Below are 22,483 nucleotides of genomic sequence, written 5' to 3' on the forward strand. Positions count from 1 at the left end.
TTAGATTCATCTGTGTTGTTGCTATATCATAGTAGTTTGCCTTTTTTGTTTGTTTTTATTATTGTGTTTTATTTTACTATTTAAATATACCATAATCTGTTTAGTTATTTTCTTTTTGATGGGCTATGTGTTTTTGGCCTTTGCCTATAATGAATAAAGTGTCTATGAACATTCTTATAGATATATGGACTCTTTTTTTTTTTTTTTGTTAAGATATCTAGCAGAATTGCTTAGTCACAGGGTAGGTGGCATATATTTAACTTTATTAGAAATTGCGCACCACCCCCCCCAAAAAAAAGAAATTGCCCAAGGGTTTTCCAAATAGGCTGTATTATTGTATATTTCCATTTGCAGTATCTGGGAGTTATAGCTGTTCCACTTACTGCTGCCACTGATGTTGTCAGTCATTAAAAAAAACATCTTGTTAATCTTACAAGTTAATATGATACCTATTTTATGGAAAAATCTTTTAGGCTTCTATTTAATGTAAACAGTTTCTCCTTGGTTAGCTCTCTATTGCAAATCTATCTTCTGTAATCAATGGATTAAATCAAGATAGGTTTACAATACCATTAAAATGTAACAAATTCGGTCTTTTAAAAAGTGGAAAGAGACGATGAGCCAAAATTGGTTTATCTGTTACACTGTTTTCTCTCTTCACTTTTCAATTGAACACCTACCAGCTTGTAATAAAATAATAAAGAGAATCCAGTTTTTATGTCTGAGTGATTAGGAAGTGTTTATGACAGCCACTAGGCCGACACTCTCTATAATGGTGTTACATTGACTTCTGAACACCTTCTCATCTGCTTCCAGGCGTGTGTGTCAGTGTAGTCTGAGTGGTTTTACATTAACATCTACGCTGAGTAAGATCTTTTGACTACCAAAGTGTTAGTTGCAAATGGAAGATACCATTAAGGCAGCTTCAAAGGACTGGAATGATATTTGGATTGGTGCATGCTGAAGTAATGGCTAGAGTTTTGAAGTGTAATGTCTAAATCAGTGTTGCATAACCAAAGGAACGTGTGAGTTCAAACCACTTTTCTTTGATCTTCCTTTAAAAAATCAGGCTGAAGGGGAAAGGTTAAAGTTGCCTTAAAACACCTCTTTCTATGTGTGCAAAAATCTGGAAGTATGAAAATATGATTACAAGTTCCATTCATTATTTGTGTTCTGTGGTTTTCATATTGTTCTTGAAATTTACTTCCTGCCTGAAGTTTTGTATTATGAATTTAGTGTCAAGACCAAAATACAGACCAGGTTGCTCTTTTCTTTATGTGGTCAGCAAATATCTGTTCTGTAAGTTGTTAGTCCTCACAAATATGCATTTTAGGTGATTTTTGTGGCTTGCATTTTTTTTTTCTTGATGGTATATACAGTAGGTTACAGAAATACTGACACTCTGATATTAACTGAATCTTTTATGGTTTGGCAGGCAAAAACAAAACAAAAGGGCACTTGTTCCCCTCTTCCTCCTAAATTTAGGAGCTTTCAAAAGGACTACTGTTTACTATTAGGAAAACTGTACTATCTTAAGTTTTTAAAATTGTGGAGGCAATTTTATACAGTAAAATAACACTGACAATGACTTGTTAGAGAAAAAAAGGCCTGAGTTTAAGAACTATTTTGCATATAGTATATTTATAGGAGATTCTGATGCCTCTTTGGGCTGGTTGTTTTTGGCAGCCTTTTTCTTTGTTTCCTTATCTATAAAATGAAAATATATTATCAAATTGGCTTAGAGGGTGATTTGAGGGAGAGACTCTCAGCTTTCAGTAGAGCTGGCTCTGTAGTTACTGTGGCCACTCATGTAACTAGGTGAGTTCTTTTTGATGTTTCTTAACTGAATTCCTTAGTATAAGATGATATCTACCATGCCTCCGACATTCTCCTTTACGTTTTTACAATTTCTCCCTAATTAAAACTAAATTGTTGTTATTAATTTTTAAGTTACAAAAACTATAATGAATCAATCTTCTTTTTAAGGAACTTCATTCCTTCCAGTTGTATCTGTATGCTTAGCACATGTGAAATAATTAGCAAATTGATAACTATACATGTGTTTGCTTGCTTATTTATTTATTCATGTATTTATTGAGACAAAGTCTTGCTCTGTCACCCAGGCTTGACTGCAGTGGCATAATCTTGGCTTACTGCAACCTCTGCCTCCCAGTTCAAGCAATTCTTGTGCCTCAGCCTTCCGAGTAGCTGGGATTACAGGCATGTGCCATGATGCCCAGCTAAGTTTTATATTTTTAGTAGAGATAGGGTTTCGCCATGTTGGCCAGGCTGGTCTCAAACTCCTGACTTCAGGTGATCTGCCCACCTTGCCCTCCCAAAGTGCTGGGATTACAGGCATGAGCCAGCACTCCTGGCCTTCATGTGTATATTTAAATGGGTTATGTGAGGTGTTTTTGTTGCTTTAGGAACTGAATTCCTTAGTAGAAGGCTTCCTTTCTCTAATCTCTATATTTTTACCTTTTATCCTTGTTTTCTTTTTTCTTCCTATTAGGGAAAATTAACATTTATTTGTGGGATTTTTACATTTTCTATATATGTTTAAATTAATAGGCTTTATTTTTTTGAGTAGTTTTAGGTTTACAAAAAAATTGAGGTGAAAATACAGACACCTCTCATGTATCCGCTTATCACCCTCCTTTTTTTTTTTTTTTTTTTTGAGGCAGTCTCTCTCTGTCTCGCCCAGGCTGGAGTGCAGTGGTACAATCTTGGCTCACTGCAACCACCACCTTCCAGGTTCAAGCAATTTTCCCACCTCAGCCTCCCAAGTAGCTGGGATTACAGGTGCTTGCCACCACGCCCCGCTAATTTTTGTATTTTTAGTAGAGATGGGGTTTCACCGTGTTGGCCAGGCTGGTCTCAAACTCCTAACCTCAGGTGATCCGCCCACCTCGGCCTCCCAAAGTGCTGGGATTATAGGCCTGAACCACCGCGCCTGGCCAGCCCTCCTATTTTCAACTATTAACATTTGCATTAGTGTAGTACATTTAGTACAATTGATGAGCTTATATTGACACATTATTAATAACTGTAGTTCTTAGATTAACTTTTTCCCCCCAATAGAATTTTATTGGTGTTACTTTTTAGCTTTTAAAACTACTGATCTTTTTAACTACAGGTCTTCAGTTGTGTCCATATGGTTAGTGCGTGGCAAACAATTAGAAAAGATTGGTAGCTCTACATTTGTATGTTTAAATGGGCTATTTTTAGATCACTGGGAGCAAAGAAAACAAGTTGCAAGTAAAAACATATAAATACATAAAAGTTAGAGTGGGTGGAGACTGGCTTGATCTTGAATGGGATTATGAAGACTAGTGTGATAAAACCTGTTGCATAGACAAGATGCTGCTTACCACCAGTCTTTTCTCCAAGGCTGAAAATCATAGGAAGTAAAGTATTAGTGAGTTCAAGAACTGGGTCGGTACGGTGGCTCACACCTGTAATCCCAGCACTTTGGGAGGCCGAGGCAGGCGGATCACGAGGTCAAGAGATCAAGACCATCCTGGCCAACATGGTGAAACCCCGTGTCTACTAAAAATACAAAAAGTAGCTGAGCATGGTGGTGCATGCCTGTAATCTCAGCTACTCAGGAGGCTGAGGCAGGAGAATTGCTTGAATCCGGGAGGTGGAAGTTGTGGTGAGCCAAGATCGCGCTACTGCACTCCAGCCTGGCGACTGAGGGAGGCATCATCTGAAAAATAAATGAATAAATAAATAAATAAATAAATAAGACCTGAGCACTGAGCTGTACCAAAATGTATTCTTCAATATGGTATTTTAACAAATTTCTATACGTTAAATATTAATAGCATGCTTTGAGAACAAGAGAGTAAAGGTATATTATGCCAAAGAACATTGAGGTAGAATAGTGAGACCAATATAGACTAAATCATTCATTCATCAGATCATTCAACAAGCATCTCTTTGGATTAACTATCATTTATTGAGTGCCAATTATTACATACTATGAAATATACAACTATACATTTATATATATACAAATATGCAAGTTATTTATTGTTGCCTGGTTAGATAAATATGTTATTAACCTTACTTTAAAACCAAACACAGATATAGCTTATTTATATAGCTAATAAACATAGTGCATTTTCTTTTCTACTAAACTGTTAGAATCATTGATTTTGTTGATTGGTAAAATTTATAACAGATGATCTGGTGTATTTTTCATATTTTGCATTGTTGTGATAGGACATGATTTTTGGAATAAGACTAAAATGTCCAGGGTCTCAGGTATTGGCTGCTCTTGCTCTCTGTCTTCCCAGGTGAAATTAGAGCAGTTACTAATTCAGAAGACTCTTGACATGAAAGGTATTTTTGACAGAAAGGCAAAATGCACTCAAGATAAACACGAGGCATTCTTTTCCTATCATCTTCCATGTCTAGTGGCCAATTTTAAATACTGTATGTTTGGTTGAGTGTGGTAGCTCATGTCTCTATTCCTAGCACTTTAAGAGGCTGAGGTGAGATGATTGCTTGATCCCAGGAGTTTGAGACCAGCCTGGGCAACTTTGTGAGACCCCCGCCTCTACAAAAAAATTTTAGAAAAGTTAGCTGGGCATGGTGGCATGTACCCGTCGTCCCAGCTACTTGGGAGGCTGAGGTAGGAGAAATGCTTGAGCCCAGGAAGTTGAGGCTGTAGTAAGCATTGATCACTCTACTGCAGTCCAGCCTGGGTGACAGAACCAGACCCTGTCTCAAAAAAAAAAAAAAAAAAAAAAAAATCAGATTGTTTTCTTATTGTTGAGTTTTAAAAGTTCTTTGTATATTTTATATAACAGTACTTTATCAGATGTGTCTTTTGCAAATGTTTTCTCAGTTTATGGCTTGGCTTATTCTCTTGACAATGTCTTTTGGAGGGTAGAAGTTTTAAATTTTGACCAAGTCTAGCTTATTTTTTCTTACACGGATAGTGTTTTTGGTGTATCAAAAAAGTCATCGCTATACCCAGTATCATCTAGTTTTCTCCTTTGTTATTTATTTAGTTTTAGAGACAAAGTCTTGCTCTAATCCCCAGGCTAGAGTTTTGCTCTACTACCCAGGCTTCTATTACCCAGTAATGCGATCCTAGCTCATTACAGCTTTAAACTCTGGGCTCAAGTGATCCTCCTGCCTCAGCTTCCTGAGTAGCTAGGGCAACAGGTGCACACTACCACACCCAGTTAATTTTTAAATTTTTAGTAGAGATGGAGTCTTGCTATGTTGCCCAGACTGGTCTTGAACTCTTGGCCTCAAGCAGTCCTCCCACTTCAGCCTCCCAAAGTGCTGGGATTACAAGTGTGAACCACTGTGCCCAGACTCCTATATTATTTTTTGAGTTTTAGAGTTTCATGTTTCACATTTAGGTCTGTAATCCATTTGGAGTTAATTTTTGTGAAGGGTATAAGGTATGTATCTACATTCATTTTATTGCATGTGGATGTCCAGTTTTTTCAGCACTATTTGTTGAAAAGACTGTCTTGGCTCCGTTGTATTATCTGCGCTATTATGTCAAAGATCAATTGACTGTATTTACATGGGTCTATTTGTGAACTCTTTGTTCTGTCCCACTGATCTAATTGTCTAGTCTTTCACCAGTACTACACTGTTTTGGTTACTGTAGCTTTAAAGTAAGTCTTGAAATCAGACAGCATCAGTGTTCTGACTTTGTTTTCTCCTTCAGTATTTAGTTGGCTATTCTGAATTTTTTACCTCTCCATAGAAACTTTAGAATTGATTTGTCAGTAGCTACAGAATAACTTGCTTTGATTTTGATTGGGACTACATTGAATGTATACATTAAGTTGGAAAGAACTGACATCTTGACAATATTGAGTCTTCCTATCCATGAAAATGGAATGTCTCTTCATTTATTTACTTCTCTTTTGATATGTTTCATCAGTTTTATAGTTTTCCTCATATAGATTGTGTACATATTTTATTAGATTTATACCTAGGTATTTCATTTTTGGTGGCACTAATGTGCATGGTAATGTATTTTTAAATGTCAAATTCCACTTGTTTAATGCTTGTATGTAAGAAAGTGACTTTTGCATGTTAACCTTGTATTCTGCAACCTTGCTGTAATTGCTTAGCAGTTCCAGTTTTTTGTTGAATCATTTGTATTTTATACATAGACGATCATGTCTTCTGTGAACAAAGCTAGTTTTATTTCTTTCTTTCCCATTTTTATACCTTTTATTTCCTTTTCTTGTCTTACTGTATTAGCTAGGGTTATGTTAAAAAACTTGGTGAGAGGGGACATCCTTGCCTTGTTCCTGATCTTAGTGGAACAGCTTCGAGTTTCTCATCATTAAGTATGATTTTTAAATTTTCTTTTATTTATTATTTTATTTTATTTTTGAGACAGGGTCTCACTCTGTCACCCAGGCTTGAGTGCAGTGGCACGATCTCAGCTCACTACACCCCTGCTTTCTGGGCTCAGGTGATCCTCCCACCTCAGCCTCCTGAGTAGCTGGGACCACAGGTGCATGCCACCATGCAGCACTAATTTTTGTAGTTTTTATAGGGACAGGGTTTTGCCATGTTGCCTAGGCTTGTCTCAAACTCCTGGGCTCAAGCAATCCACTCACCTCTGCTTCCTAAAGTGCTGGGATTACTGGTAAGTGATGTTAGCTGGACTTTTTTTGTAGATGTTCTTTAATCAGGTTGAGGAAGTTCCCTTCTAGTTTCTGAGGAGTTTTTTTCTTTTTTTTCATAAATAGGTGTTGGATTTTATCATATACTTTTTCTGCATCTGTTATTTGACCATGTGATTTTTACCGTGTAGCTTATTGATGTGATAGCTATGGTAAGTGAGCCATTAAGTGAGGGTAAGTGAGCTACTACATTAAGTGGGCCATTCAACATTTTTTGAATGTTGAACCAGCTTTGCATACCTGGTATGAATTCCACTTGGTTCTTTATTTTATTTTATTTTCAGAGACAGGGTCTCACTTTGTCACCCAGGCTGGAGTGCAGTGTTGCAATCATAGCTCACTGTTAACCTCAAACTCCTGGACTCAAGCGATCCTTGTGCCTTGGCCTCCCAAAGTGCTTGGATTACAGTTGTGAGCCACTGTGCCCAGCCTATAATTCTTACTATATGTTGTTGGGTTTGATTTGCTAGTATTTTGTTGAGGATTTTCACATCTATGTTCATGAGAGATATTGATCTGTAGGTTTCTTGTAATTTTTTTTTTTTTCTTGCAGGCGTGTGCCACCATGCCCAGCTAATTTTTTTGTGTTTTTAGTAGAGACAGGGTTTCTCCACGTTGGCCAGGCTGGTCTCGCACTTCTGGCTTCAAGTGATCCACCCACTGCAGCCTCCCAAAGTGCTGGGAATACAGGAGTGAGCCACCACACGCAACCTAATGTCTTTTTTGTGGTTCTGGTGTTAGAGTAATACAGGTCTCCTAAAATGATTTAGGAAGCATTCTCTATGCTTCTGTCTTCCAAAGAGATGATAAAGAATTGGTATTATTTCTTTCTTAAATGTATGGTAGAATTCACCAGTGAATTCATCTGGTCCTGGGTGCTTTCTATTTTGGAAGGTTATTAATTACTGGGTCAATATCTTTAATAGGTGTAAACCTATTCAGGTTGTCTATTTATTGTTGTGTGTGTTTTGGCAGATTGTATCTTTCAAGGGGTTGGTCCATTTCATCTAGGTTATCAAACTCGTGGGCATAGAGTTATTTGTAATGTTCCTTTATTATCCTTTTAATGTTCATGGGATCTTTAGTGATCTCCCCTCTTTCCTTCTTTTCCCTTTCCTTTTTCCTTTCCCTCCCTTCCCTTCCCTTCCCTTCCCTTCCCTTCCCTTCCCTTCCCTTCCCTTCCCTTCCCTTCCCTTCCCTTCCCTTCCCTCCCCTCCCCTCCCTCCCCTTCCCTCCCCTCCCTTCCCTTCCCTCCCCTCCCCACCCCTCCCCGTTTTTGAGACCGAGTCTCCCTCTGTTGCTCAGGCTGGAGTGCAATGGTGCGATCTTGTCTCATTGCAACCGCTGCCTCCCAGGTTGAAGCGAGTCTCTTGCTTCAGACTCCTGAGTAGCTGGGATTACAGGCATGCACCACCATGCCTGGCTGATTTTTGTATTTTTGGTAGAGACAGGGTTTCGCCATGTTGGCCAGGCTGGTCTTGAACTCCTGACCTCACATGATCCACCTGCCTCGGCCTCCCAAAGTGCTGGGATTACAGGCATGAGGCACTGCGCTCAGCCTCCCCTCTTTCATTTCAAATATTAGTAGTTTGTGCCTTCTCTGTCTTTTTCAATTAGCTTGGCTAGAGTCTTAATTTTATTCATCATTTCAAAGAACCAGTTTTTGGTTTCATTGGTTTTCTCTGTTGATTTTCTGTTTTCAATTTCATTGATTTCTGCTCTATTTTATATTATTTATTTTCTTCCACTTACTTTGGATTCAATTTGCTCTTCTTTTTCTAGCTTTTTAAGGTGGAAGATTAGATTTTTAATTTTAGATCTTTCTTGTTTTCTAATATATTCAGTCAGTGTTACAGATTTCCCTCTATGCACTGCTTTCACTGCATTTCACAAATTTTGATAAATTGTATTTTCATTTTCATTAGTTAAACATATTTAAACATTTCTCTGGAGCTTTCTTCTTTTACCTGTGTGCTATTTAGAATTATGTTGTTTAATCTTCAAATACTTGGTTATTTTCCAGCTATCCTTCTATTTTTAATTTCTACTTTGATAATTCTATTGTGGTCATTGAATGATTTCTGTTCTTTAATTTTTTATTTATTTTATTATATATATATTTTTTGAGATGGAGTCTCACTCTTGTTGCCCAGGCTGGAGTGCAGTGGCGCAATCTTGGCTCACTGCAACCCCTGCCTCTTGGGTTCAAGCAATTCTCCTGCCTCAGCCTCCCGAGTAGCTGGGATTACAGGCATGCATCACCACACCTGGCTACTTTTTGCATTTTTAGTAGAGATGGGGTTTCACCGTGTTGGCCAGGCTGGTCTCAAACTCCTGACCTCAGGTAATCCGCCTGCCTCGGCCTCCCAAAGTGCTGGGATTACAGTCGTCAGCCACTGTGCCCAGCCTGTTCTTTTAAATTTGTTAAGGTGTGTTTTGTGGTCCAGAAGATGCCCTGTCTTAGTGAATGTTCCACGTCTGCCTGAAGAATGTTTATTGTGTTACTGTTCAGAAGTAGTTTATAGATGTCAATTATATCCAGTTTACCGATGGTACTGTTGAGTTCAACTATGTCCTTTTGTGCTTTTCTGGCTGCTGGATCTGCTCATTTCAGATAGAGGGGTGTTAGAGTCTTTAATAGTGGATTCCTCTCTTTCTCTTTACAATTCTACCAATTTTTGCTTCATGTATTTTGGTGCTGTGTTGTTAGGCACATACGTAGTAAGCACCAATTAAGTCTTCTTGGAGTATTGACCCCTTTATTATTATGTAATATCCCTCTTTTTCCCTGACAACTTTCTTTGCCCTGAAATCTACTCTTTCTGAAGTTAATGTAACTGTGGTTGCTTTCTTTCAGTTAGTGTTAACATGGTATTTCTTCCTACATCCTGTTACTTTTAATCCCTGTCTTAATATTTAAAGTGGATTTCTTCTGTACAACATATAGTTGGGTCTTGTGTTTTAACCCATTTTTACAATCTCTGTTGTTTAATTGACATATTTAGACCATTGATGTTTAACGTGATTATTGATATAGATGGATAAATAACTACCATATTTGTTCCTATTTGTTGCCCTTGTTTTTATTTATTTATTTATTATTATTATTTTTTGAGACGGAGTCTCGCTCTGTCGCCCAGGCTGGAGTGCAGTGGCTGGATCTCAGCTCACTGCAAGCTCCGCCTCCCAGGTTCACGCCATTCTCCTGCCTCAGCCTCCCGAGTGGCTGGGACTACAGGCGCCCGCCACCTCACCCGGCTAGTTTTTTGTATTTTTTAGTAGAGACGGGGTTTCACCGTGTTCGCCGGGATGATCTCGATCTCCTGACCTCGTGATCCGCCCGTCTCGGCCTCCCAAAGTGCTGGGATTACAGGCTTGAGCCACCGCGCCCGGCCCCTTGTTTTTATTTTTATTTTTGTATTTTAAAAAATTTTTTCTAGTGAAAAGGTCTTGGTCTTCTGCCCAGGCTGGAGTGCAGTGGCATGAATGTAGCTCACTGTAGCCTTGAACTCCTGGGCTTAATTGATCTTCCTGCCTCAGCCTTCCATGTAGCAAGCCATCATGGTTGACAAATTTTATTTTTTTATTGTTGCTTTTTTTTTTATCTTCCACACTTTTGCTGTCTTTTTAGTTTAATTGAACATTTTATATGATGTTGTTTCTTACCTTTCTTAGCATATCATTTTTACTACATCTTAAACTTCTTTTAGTGATTGTCCTGGAGTTTGCAATACATTTACAACCAATGCAAGTTTGCTTTCATATAGCACTATACTGCTTCATGGGTAGTGCAATATCTAATATTCACAAACTATTCCTAATTCTCTCTTGTTTCTTGTATCATTGCTGTCATTTATTTCACATATGTATAAGCGCATATATATACACACACAATGCCAAACATATATACATACACATACATAATTGAGTACATTATTGCTATTAATTTGAACAAACTGTTATCTGTAAAAAAATTAATAAGAAAAATAAGTTTTCAGCCGGGCACAGTGGCTCACGTCTATAATCCCAGCACTTTGGGAGGCCAAGGTGGGTGGATCACCTGAGGTCAGGAGTTCGAGACCAGTCTGGTCAATGTGGTGAAACCCTGTCTCTACCAAAACTACAAAAATCAGCCAGGCATAGTGGCAGGCGCCTGTAATACCTGCTACTTAGGAGGCTGAGGCAGGAGAATTGCTTGAACTCGGGAGGCAGAGGCTACGGTGAGCTGAGATCGCGCCATTGTACTCTAGCCTGGGCGGCAAGAGCAAAACTCTGTCTGAAAAAAAATAGGAAAGAAAAATAAGTTTTATTTTACCTTCACTTATTCTTCTCTGATGTTTTTCTTTCCTTATGTAAATGTGAGTTTCTGACCTGTATTGTTTCCTTTTTCTCTGCCGAATATCTTTTAACATTTCTTGCAAGGCAGGTCTGCCAGCAACAAATTCCCTCGGTTCCTGTTTGTCTGAGAAAGTTTTTGTCTTTTGTTTTTGAAGGTTGATTTTTCAGGATACAGAATTAGAGGTTGCTGTTTTTTTTTTTTTTTTTTTTTTTTTTTTTTTTTTTTTCACGCAACACTCTAAGTGCTTCATTCTCTTCTTGCTTGCATCGTTTATGAGGATAAGGCAATGTAATTCTTATCCTTGCTCTTCTATAAGTAGGGATTTTTTCCTCTGGCTTCTTTCAAGATTTTTTCTTTATCTTGGATTTGTTTGAAATTTGAAAATGGTTTGCCTTGGTGTAGGGTTTTTTGGGGCATTTATCCCAACTGCTGTTCTCTGAGCTTACCAGTTCTGATTCTGGTTCTGATGCTTATTTAGTCTCTTCAGATTGTATTGTTTGCTTTTTAGTATGCTTTCTAATTTTTTTGTTAAAAGGAAGATATGGTCCATGTGTGGTGGCTCACACTTGTAATCCCAGCAGTTTGGGAGGGTGAGGCAGATGGATCACTGAGGCCAGGAGTTCAAGACTAGCCTGGGCAATATGGTAAAACCTCGTCTCTACAAAAACTTACAAAAAAATTCACCGGGGCATGGTGGTGGGCACTGGTAGTCCCAGCTACTTGAGAAGCTGAGGTGGGAGAATCACTTGAGCCCAGGGGGGCCGAGGTAGCAGTGAGCTGAGATCGTGCTACTACACTCCAGCCTGGGTGACAGAGTGAGACCCTGTCTCAAAAGAAAAAAAAAAAAAAAAAGGATATGATGTATTGGGTAAAAGGAACTATGGTAAATGGGATGTTAGTAACTGAGTGGCAGTGTGTGGGGAGGGAAAGCATTCTACAGTCCTGTGGGTAAGTTTTAGTCCTTTGTTTCTCATTATTTTTTTGAGTGTGTGTGGTGTGTTTTTTAACACCCTCGGGTGAGACAGAAGGGTGAGAGGAGATTGGAGTTGGGTATTTTTCCCCAGGTAGGTTAAACTCTGATATAACCCCAGCAAGTTAGGCTCTCATAAAGTAGTTTCTGTTGAGGGCAGGCTTTGTTAAGAACAGAATGATCTGGTCTGGCATATTTCAAGATGGTTCCATTTTCACACCCACTGCCAGAGGCTCTAGGGGATTTTTATTCAGTATTGGCTGTTAGGGCCTGGTGGAGCTCCTGGAGGTAAAACACATCAGTGTGAGGGCCCCCAGGTCTGGGTCCCCCTGGAATTTTTACTTTTTACAATTTTTAACTTTTACATTTTACAATGTCTTGTCTACATTGAGCCTCTGGAAATTTGTGAATCACAGTTTAGGTGTTCCTACCTTAGTACTGATTCCTGAGAAGGTTCTTGCTTATGGATTTCTGCCCTGATAAATTGTGATTCTCTGTATCTGCCTGTCTGTCTCTCCAATTTTTGGGGTAGCCATTTGCTCTATGATGTCATTTTTCTGACGGATGTAAGAAGAGCTGTTCAGCTTTTTACTTGTGGTCAGATCTAAGTGAAGTCTTCTGAGCTCCATGTTTTGGCCTGGAAACTGGAAGTCTGAATTTTTACAAATCAGTGCATTTCAGCTTTGAAGGACATTGTGTTGCTAGAACCTAATCATTGCACCTTAGTTTGAGGGAAGGATTGGTCATTATTGTATTTGGAATTAAGATATGAATTTCATTATGTACAAAAAAACTCTACTTATTCCAAGAGCTGCTTAATTGAGTCCTTGAATCTCATTAATATTCTGTACTATCATACCTATCTGTGGTCCTTCAGGACAAAAGTCTTACATCATCTGCCCTCATGGAGGGCCATTATAATAGACTATTTATATATTTACTTTGAGGCAGCATTACATATCCATTGGAGACAGATTTATTTGTTTCAGTTACCATACGTCTATTGATTTAAATCTATAATTTTTGGATACCTACCAGAATGGCTGACAGTAAATATTGGCCAGGATGTGGAGCAGATAGAACTCTTGTACATTGCTGGTGGAAGTGTAAATTGGTACAATCACATTGGAAAACAATTTTGTTAAAATCTACAAAAGATACACATGTGCCTGCCCTAATATACAGAAGTAGTTACTCTACTAGATGTATGTCCAAGAGAAATACATATACATGTTTACTAAAATACATTTGTGAGAATGTTTATATCAGTATTCTTTATTATGTTGATTTCAAAATGGTAAAACAGTGATTCTCATACAACTATATAAGGGACAGATATCTTGTATTTTTTAACTCATTGATTAGGGATTTGGGATGTTATTATAGCTGGTTCAAAGGAGAAGGTGAATATCGCAGAGAAGCAATTAGGAATACTGAAATAAATTTTCTAATAGCTACAAGTTTGGTTAATACTCTGTTGGCACTAAAATGTACTGTTTGGAATCTTTTCTACAGAGTGGAATTCACTTTTGTCTCTACCAGACAAAATTCATTTGCATTTCTGTGCACAAGAATCAATTGCATTACTATCAGTTTTCGACAGCTCAGAGTATTGTACAGTAGCCCAGTCAAAAACAAAGTGTGGATCCCCTATGGAATCAGATAACCCCAAACGGTCTGCTAGAGAGCTCTTGGTAATCCATAGTAAAAACACACAGAACACAAAGTAATCTGTTCAGCATTTCAAAATCTTTCACAATTTTCCTTGACATCTTTTTTTTTTTTTTTTTTTTGAGACTGAGTCTTGCTCTGTTGCCTAGGCTGGAGTGCAATGATGCGATCTCAGCTCACTGCAACCTCCACCTCCTGGGTTCAAACAGTCCTCTTACCTCAGCCTCCTGAGTAGCTGGGACTACAGGTGTGTGCCACCTTGCCTGGCTAATTTTTGTATTTTTAGTAGAGACGGCTTTTCACCATGTTGGCCAGGCTGGTCTTGAACTCATGACCTCAAGTGATCCACCCACCTTGGCCTCCCAAAGTGCTGGGATTATAGTCATGAGCTACTGTGCCTGACCTCCTTGACATCTTACGAGCTAAAAACTAGAAGTAAAAAAGTAAAAACAACTCAGAGGTCCATGAACAGTACAATGGATAAAATTGTAATATTTTCGGCCAGGCACACTGGCTCATGCCTGTAATCCCAGCACTTTGGGAGGCCAAGGCGGGCGGATCGCAAGGTCAGGAGATTGAGACCATCCTGGCTAACACGGTGAAACCCCATCTCTACTAAAAATACAAAAAATTATCCGGGCGTGGTGGTGGGCACCTGTAGTACCAGCTACTCGGGAGGCTGAGGCATGAGAATGGCATGAACCCAGGAGCGGAGCTTGCATTGAGCTGAGATCACACCTCTGCATTCCAGCCTGGGCGACAGCAAGACTCTGTCTCAAAAAAAAAAAAAAAAATTTGTAATTTTTTCATACAATGGAAATCTATATAGCAATAGGAATAAAACTACGATTCCATGCAACAACATGAATTAATTTCATAAGCATAGTAATGTGTGAAAGAAGCCATTCCCAAGGTTACATACTGTGGGAACCCGTTTACATTAGAATGAACAAGTAGAACTTAAAGTAATAGAAATCAGGATTGTAGTTATGAGTTGGGATTATGACTGAAAAGAGATGTAGCAGGACCTTCTGAGTATCTGTAATATTCTGTTTCTTGATGTCTCTTGGTTCAGAGGTGTATTAACATTTCAAATTCATATTATAGATATACTTAGGATGTACGTATTTTTTCTATGTTTGTTACCTTTCGATAAAGTTTGCTAAAAAAAATATCATTTGCAGACCACAAACATCCATTTAACCAGTATCTATAGGGAAAAGTGGGGATGTGAATGTGTACTCTTGTCCTAATAATGCAGCATTATAAAGCAGTATTTTTATTGTCTTTGGTATTTGAATTTTCTATATTATAGTTAGATAGTCTATGAAAAGTCATCAGAAGTTTAGAAGTAAGTTTGATTCTGAGGGCAAGGAAACCTTCATTTGCTTTTAGAAATTCTCTAAAAACACTTCTACAGCTCTCCCAGAACTTGTATAGCCTTTTCTGTGTATATATTATTGTCTTAGCTGTTGTAATTTCCTTTTGCCTTAGATTGAGTTGTGAGATTCTAAACTTGTACTACCCCCACCCCTTTTTTGGTTTGGTATGTAATTTGCATATTTTCACCATGCGAAAGCTATTTTCTATGGTTGGAAAAGATTTTTTTTCCTACAGTGTGAACAAATCATTCTTTGTTCTCCTTATTGTGCCTCCAAACTGGTACGTCCGGTTTATGCCCCAAACAACAAAAGTCTGTCATCAGAAATTAAAATGCCAGTAAGAACAAAGGCAGAGACCATGAGGAGCTCTTGGAGAGGCTTTCTCCCTGTTCGCTCCTCTCCCCAAGTTACCACAGTTGCCAGGAAGCTGGAATACTGCTTGGTACTCGCCTTCCTCGTAGTTCTACTCTTGTATTTATTGCTATTGTTGGTTTAAAAGTGAACTTACAATTTAGTATACTTCTTTTCAGGATCTATAAAATCCTTATCTTTGAGATTCCTTGCCCTTTTTAATGAGGTCTTTTCTTAAAACCTAAAAAATCACTCTTGACAGGCACTTATGTGAAGGCAAAATTATCAGTGAACATAATGTATAAAATTATTATTCAGAAAGATAGCTAAAGCAGAATCTGTAAAGACTAACCATCCTCTGTGTGTCCTTTCTGAAATGTATGCATCATATCTGTAAAAACTTTGTTAACACTGTTTCTGTTCTGAAATGGTACTCTAATGTAGAATTCCCAGACTATATGGAGAGTTCTCTCCTCGAGGAAGTTTGACATTTTGTGATTCACATAGGATGGTTTAGAATTATGTTTCTAATTTCAGTAGGTTGTACAATCTTGATTTTAATATATTCAGAAATATCTATAAATGTGACACAGTGTTTCCTCTGCTCCCCCAAACCCCCACCCCCGAGTTATAATTAAACACAGATCCTAGGACCTTAGAGGTAATGAAAAATGGAGAGTGAATGTGGGGATGCATTTTATAATCAGTCCAAATGTTTTTTCTCCCCCTCACCTGTTGCCTTATGTGTAAGGAGGGATTTAAGATAGAAGCTTGGAATGGGGCATTTAGGTTTGTTTTCAAAGCTGTTTTGCTGAAAAGTATTGTGTATTCAGGTTTCAAAATGTTTTTTGATGTCAAATTATGTATTATGTATATGTCAAAATGTGTATTAAATACAGTGATAGCAAACTTTTATCATATTGTGAGTATGCTAAGACAGATTTGTTTTATTCTTTTTTTTGAATAATTGAGTATAGCAGCTCATTTAAATATGGTTACACTTCTTTAACATAAAGATTTTATTTGATAGGACCAAAAGCTAAATACTAGAACTCTGGCATATAGTATAGAGTGGTGGATTTTGTTTTAGAATACTGTCATTTATTGTAAGTGTAAAATGAGAAGTATTTTTCATTACTTGAAATATAATTCAATGTAAGTTCTGTGGTATTACTTTAAAATATATTGTTTATTTTATTAATAGAAATAGCACATATATTGGGTAACACTTATCTGTTACAATAATTTATTTTTAAAATGTAAATGGCTTGGCAGTGTTTTTATTCTTTTGGCTATTGTTAAAATTTTAAAAGGTAGGTGGAAATAGCCAATAAGAAATCTATAATATAATTAGATTACATTAGTGTTACACCTTTTAGCATACATATACTTAAAATAAAAAAGACTAATTTTTAGATTTCAGAGGATGTATGGTACTACATTGCAGGCAAGTTAAACAAATAACCTTTTAAGACTTTTTCTAAATTTTAAATTTTGTTCTATAATAATAAAATGTGGACGATAATAGCCATGGTTTTTCTTCTGAAAATTAAAAGTTACAAAGGAATTTATAGAGTAAATAAGTTCTTATAGTTTGGTATAATGCATTTATAGCTTTCATATGTTTCATTGGTGATAGGTGGTGCTATTGTTGCACAGTTAGTCCTCGCATTCTTCACATCTGCATCCCAAGTGCTACAGAAGGATTTCTTGCTAATAAATAATTTGTAGTAATTATCATAAGCAAAATGAATGTGATGGTTATTTAGGCATTATCACAACTTAACATTTATAAGAAATAAAAATATTTATAGTTTGCAGCTCTTAAATTCAGATAGAAGATGAAAAATCTAAAAAAGTAGTTACTCTAAAAGAGAGCTCTGTAGATTTATAGTAATATTGTAAGATTTATATAATTCTAATTTTATAATGTATACATCTTTGATATTTTAAACTGCTTGTATGGCAGGCCTATTTTTAAAAAAATACCATCAGTATGTTTCCTCTGTTGAATTTATATCTTTATTACGTTGGTTGTAAGTTCTTTTGTATCTGAACTAGTTTTATAATGTTTGCCATTTTCTCTGATATTGCGTATTTCATCAAACACTAGGCAATTATGAAAATGGTTTGAGAACTACAGTACCATGTAGAGTAATTTAATCTGTCTCTCTCCCTTCCCCATCTCCCCCAAAGATAAACTCAGAGTTCTGTCAGTTGAGATGGAAATAGGAAAGCTATTCTTAACTATAATTTAATCTGCTCAGTGCTTCAATCAGCAGTTTGAAAAGCAGTTGTTTTCACACTTGACACATGTTACCATACCCCTTTACCTTTTGTTCTTCTTTTTAAAAAATTTGTATCCCCCACAAAATGTCCTGAACATACCCTTTATCTTTTGAATAGAATAAATGACTCAAAGTGCTTGGATATTCATAGTGTTTGAGCTATGTTTATATTTTTGTGTATGATAAAAATGATGACTTTTAAAAGTTGTATATATATAGAATTTTTTGTTCACAGAATATTGAAATTAGAAGTATCCTGGGGGCTTTTTTAGCAGCTTTTCCTTTTCATTTTGTGATTGTGAAAGAATATAGGCTTATTGAGGTTACATGATTTACTCAATGTTAACAGACAATTAGTTGCCTAACCATAACTATACCTAAATTATTCACATTTCACTTAAGTGAATATGTATTGCTTTTTCTCATTTACAACATATTTGTTAAAGTTGCTACAATATTTAAGGTGAGATTTTCAGAGTAGTATTACAGTTTTGTTCTCAAAAGAGAAGGCAGTTGTGCAGGAACTGTACAGATTTCTAATGGTTTAATAAGATAAAAAATACAGAGTTCCAGAACAGACCCTTTTTTTCTGTTCGTATCAAGTGTGTGCTCTTACAGTTTTCTAAAATTACTTGCAGTAATGTGACCAACAATCGTGTATGAGCAACAATAAATGTGTGTGGGTGTATGTATATATATTTCAGACAAAATATTGTTGTAAAATTTAAAAGATCTTGTTTTTGTATAATGCTGTTATGACCTTCATTTTCCCACTGAAATATTTTCTTTCTTCTCTCATGCAGATCAGTGGGGAAGCACAAGAGCTCTTCTCTGTTCGACATGGCCCAATTCGAGCGGCTAGAATCTTGCCTGCTCCACAGTTTGGTGAGTGTAGTCCTTAAGAAGAAAATCATTCAGAAAAGAGTTTCTCTTTTGTTGGTCTTGGACTACAGACAGCAACAATGATAACTAAAGTCTGTTTTCCTCCAAGTGTCCATTCCCCTTCCCCACCTCCCCCAAAGATAAACTTAGTTCTGTCAGTTGAGATGGAAATAGGTAATCTTAACCAATTCAATATGGCCATTCACTTTCTGCTGTGGTTTTGATTTATCTTCATCCTCTTTGATCTTGATTTAGCCTCTGCCTTTGCTGGCTCTTTCTTGAAGTCCTTTTCTCTCTTGCTTTTCATGGCATCCTTCTTCCCATATCCCTTCCTGGCTGACTGTGCCGCCTTTGTTATGTTTCTGGCTTAGCTTTCTTCTGTGGGTATTCCTCAAGTCTCTGCTGTTCTCCTGCCTTTGCCCTCCTTCTCAGTTATACTTAATGCCGTGGAGAGCTTGGTTATCACTTTTACCTGGGTTGTAGATGACTCTGCTGTCTGCATCTACAGCTATGTCAGAAGTGGAGTTTTGGGCTTTTAAGCTTGCAATTCTGCTTTAATAGAGACTACCTCTTAATGTTGTGTTTAAATAGTATATATGTTTTGTATTTATTAAAAAAATTCAAATATGTGTTTGTATTAAACCTAACTCCTGACTCCTTAATACTTTGAGTTTTCCAAAGGTATTATTCTCTCATTACGTTTCCTGTGTTCGCTCAAGAATATTTTTGCGTGTGCACTGAAAACATAATCATAATAATCATGTTTGGATACTTTAAAATCTTTTTAAAAAGAGGATATTAAGATATTTTAATTGTATTATATTTTAAAAAGTTACCTGAAGTGAAAAAAATCTTATAAGACTTCTTGTAGCAGCTAATTCTCTAAATTTGTGAGAAAGATGTTTTCGAAAACTTACGACATTGTGATTGTCTGTAAATAATATAGGGATTAATTTAGCAACTAAATCTGCCTAAATGAAATGAGGAGGGTGGAGGAAACAAGGCAACAGTGTCTTGCAGTCACGTGTAGATTTTCTCCCTTGCTGTTCAACTCTATGGCATATTCTGATTTCAGCTCTTAACTGTCTGTTTCTTTCTCACACAGTTGATCGTGCTCTTTCTCGCTCTCTCATGCTGTGTCACTCTCTCTTTTGTTCTGTTTTTTGTTGCATTTGTAATTTGGTGAAATATTTTGACAATGAAGATTCTAGACCATCCTTTTCTAGAAGATTTTTGGAATAGCCAGGTTTCTCTTTGGATGGTTGGAATCAAGGAGGACTTTATTACTAAAGAACTCTGCTCTGTTTCTTTGTGGGTAATTCACAGATGCAGACTTTTCCCTCTTCATGTTATTTGTGAAGTTATTTTGTTTATGAGTATTATCAATGTTCATCTTTTCTCAACTTTTAAGGCAGAAATATGTCATGAAAATATCTAATTAATATTGCTAATATTTTCTTTAGAAGTAGATTTAATTTACTTTCCTTTTTAAAAAAAAGATTTCTTCCTTTACTATAATGTACTTATTTAAAAATATATTGTTAGATTTAAAATATAATTTTACATGGGTAAGTTTTCTGTTATGAGTTAAGCAAATTACTTGTGTAGCTTTTATTGTATTTGATTAATTTTTTAGATTTTTAAAAAAGACTAGTCAAGTGCAGTAGTGAGAAGGGGGGACAAAGTAGAACAAGAAGTTCCATCCGTAACTGACTGTAAACAATCGAGAACTCACTACCTTTGGAGCAGCCTTTTAGATTTTTTCCCCCAAAGTCATACGTGCAAATGATCACATAAAACTTGTAATGGAAAAGAGTAATACCCACTTTTCTCTTTTACCCATTTTGCTTTAATTCGTTATGGTGGAATATGTAGCTTTCTGGAAAAGGATGTGTGGGAGATATTGTCTGTCTTTATTCTTCCTTCACTCTTGATTGATTATTTGGCTGGATAACAAATACATGTTTATAAGAAAGTTACTTCAGAATTTCAAAGGCATTGGTGTAACATTATGTTGAAGAGTCTAAGGCCATTTTGATACCTTTTTCTTTGTGGCTTGTTTTACTTTCTGGAAATTTATACAATGTTGGCTTTGTTCCCGATGTTCTGAAACTTTGCAGCCTTGTGTCTTGATTCACACATTTTCTTGGACCCTTTTATTTTGAAAATGCAAGTCTCGTATTTTGACGAAATGGCTTCAATTTTTGTTGTTGATTTCTTCCATTAAGTTTTCATTGTTCACTCTTTCTATAACTTGTATTATCTGGATGTTAAATCCTTTGTACTGGTTAATTTTTAAAAATTAATTTCTTATTCTTTTTTTGAGATAGTTCCAGTGTGGCTTACTAATACTTCTCTTGAATAATTATTTTCTGCTGTTATGTTTTTCTTATCCTATACCTCTCATATCTAATACCTTCCTCCCTTCTTTCTTCTTTGCCTCCCTTTCTTCTTTCTTGGTATACTTTACATATGAATAGGTAGCAAATAGAATCCAATGACATATAAAAATAATTATACATCAGGACAAAGTAAGATTTATTCCAGGAATACAATGTTGGCTAACATTTGAAAATTAATGAGCTGGGCTTGGTGGCTCATGCCTGTAATCCCAGCACTTTGGGAGGCCGAGGCAGGTGGATCATGAAGTCAGGAGTTCGAGACCAGCATGGCCAACGTAGTGAAACCTCGTCTCTACTGAAAATACAGAAAATTAGCCGAACATGGTGGCTGGCGCCTGTAATCCCCGCTACTCGGGAGGGTGAAGCAGGAGAATTGTTTGAACTCAGGAGGCGGAGGTTGTAGTGGGCTGAGATAGCGCCATTGCATTCCAGTCAGGGTGACAGTGTGAGACTCCATCTCAAAAAAAAAAAAAAAAAAAAAAAAAAAAAGAAAATCAATGTAATATACTGTATTAGAGTGAAGAAGAAAACCTGTATGATCATCTCAATAGAAGTAGGAAAAAAACTTTGCCAAATCTCTCTCAGTAGCCATTTATGATAAAACAAACAAACAAACAAACAAAAAAAACCCAAAAAAACATTTTAGCAAACTAGGAATAGAAAAAAGTTCTGAATATGATAAAAGTTATCTATTTTAAAAATGTATACCAAGCGTTGTACTCAATGTTGGTATATTGAATGCTTTCTTGCCGAGTTCAGGATGACTTCTGTCACCACTTCTATTTATTGTCGTTCCTAGCCATTACAATAAGGCAAGAAAAACAAAAAAGGCATAAAGATTAGAAAGAAGGATATGAAAGTGTCTTTATTCATCGATAACATGATTGTGTACATAGAAAATGCAATAGAACCAACAAATGGTTAGAATTAATCAGTGAATTTAGCAGAGCTGCTGCATACAAGGTTCTGTAAATTCTTTGTGAACTGAATCCCTTCCTGTGCATTTTTCTAGCATCACGTTCTGCCATCTTTACCCTGTCCCCCTCACTAGTCATTACAACAACATTTCCTTGTGGTAGTTGTACTGAATTTCTTTTATTTCCTCAAAAGATCCATCCTCCTGCTTTCCGGTCTGCATTTGTTATTTCCTCTTCTAGAATACTCATGTCCTTCTAACCCTTCTTGCTCCTTATCCACTGTCAGTAGTGCGTGCTCCCATAGGACTTAATGTTCTTCAGTTGTTCATTTGCCTCTTGTTTGCTACATTTGCAGACTGTTTTTATGTATTCAGTGTCTCACAGAGTGCTTTATACAAGGTATTAATAAATACTTGCTGAATGTTGCTGGATTGTATAATACTTTGCAAGTTAAGACCTGGAAGAAAAAGTGAGTTCCCTTTCTAAAGGTATTTCTGTAGAAAGTCTGTCCCCTAACTAAAAGTGAGAAACTGAAGGATTTGGATGTCCTCGTATCCCACAGAAGACCATCTTTGTATTTAATGGGCATTTACTCATGTCAACATAG

General features: G+C 36.7%; 1 protein-coding gene across 9 annotated transcripts in view; it reads left to right on the forward strand.

Annotated features, from left to right (window-relative positions):
- BCAS3 (BCAS3 microtubule associated cell migration factor) overlaps positions 1 to 22,483 on the forward strand; it is a 733,207-nt gene that overhangs the window by 46,359 nt on the left and 664,365 nt on the right. For all 9 annotated transcript variants that reach the window (XM_030922807.1, XM_030922806.1, XM_030922804.1 and 6 more), the window contains one exon: positions 18,479 to 18,560. In XM_030922807.1, coding sequence (XP_030778667.1) covers positions 18,479 to 18,560 — 82 coding nt within the window. The remainder of the gene's footprint in view (positions 1 to 18,478; positions 18,561 to 22,483) is intronic.

Source organism: Rhinopithecus roxellana, chromosome 19 (assembly GCF_007565055.1).
Source record: "Rhinopithecus roxellana isolate Shanxi Qingling chromosome 19, ASM756505v1, whole genome shotgun sequence".
NCBI classification, from domain to species: Eukaryota; Metazoa; Chordata; class Mammalia; order Primates; family Cercopithecidae; genus Rhinopithecus; species Rhinopithecus roxellana.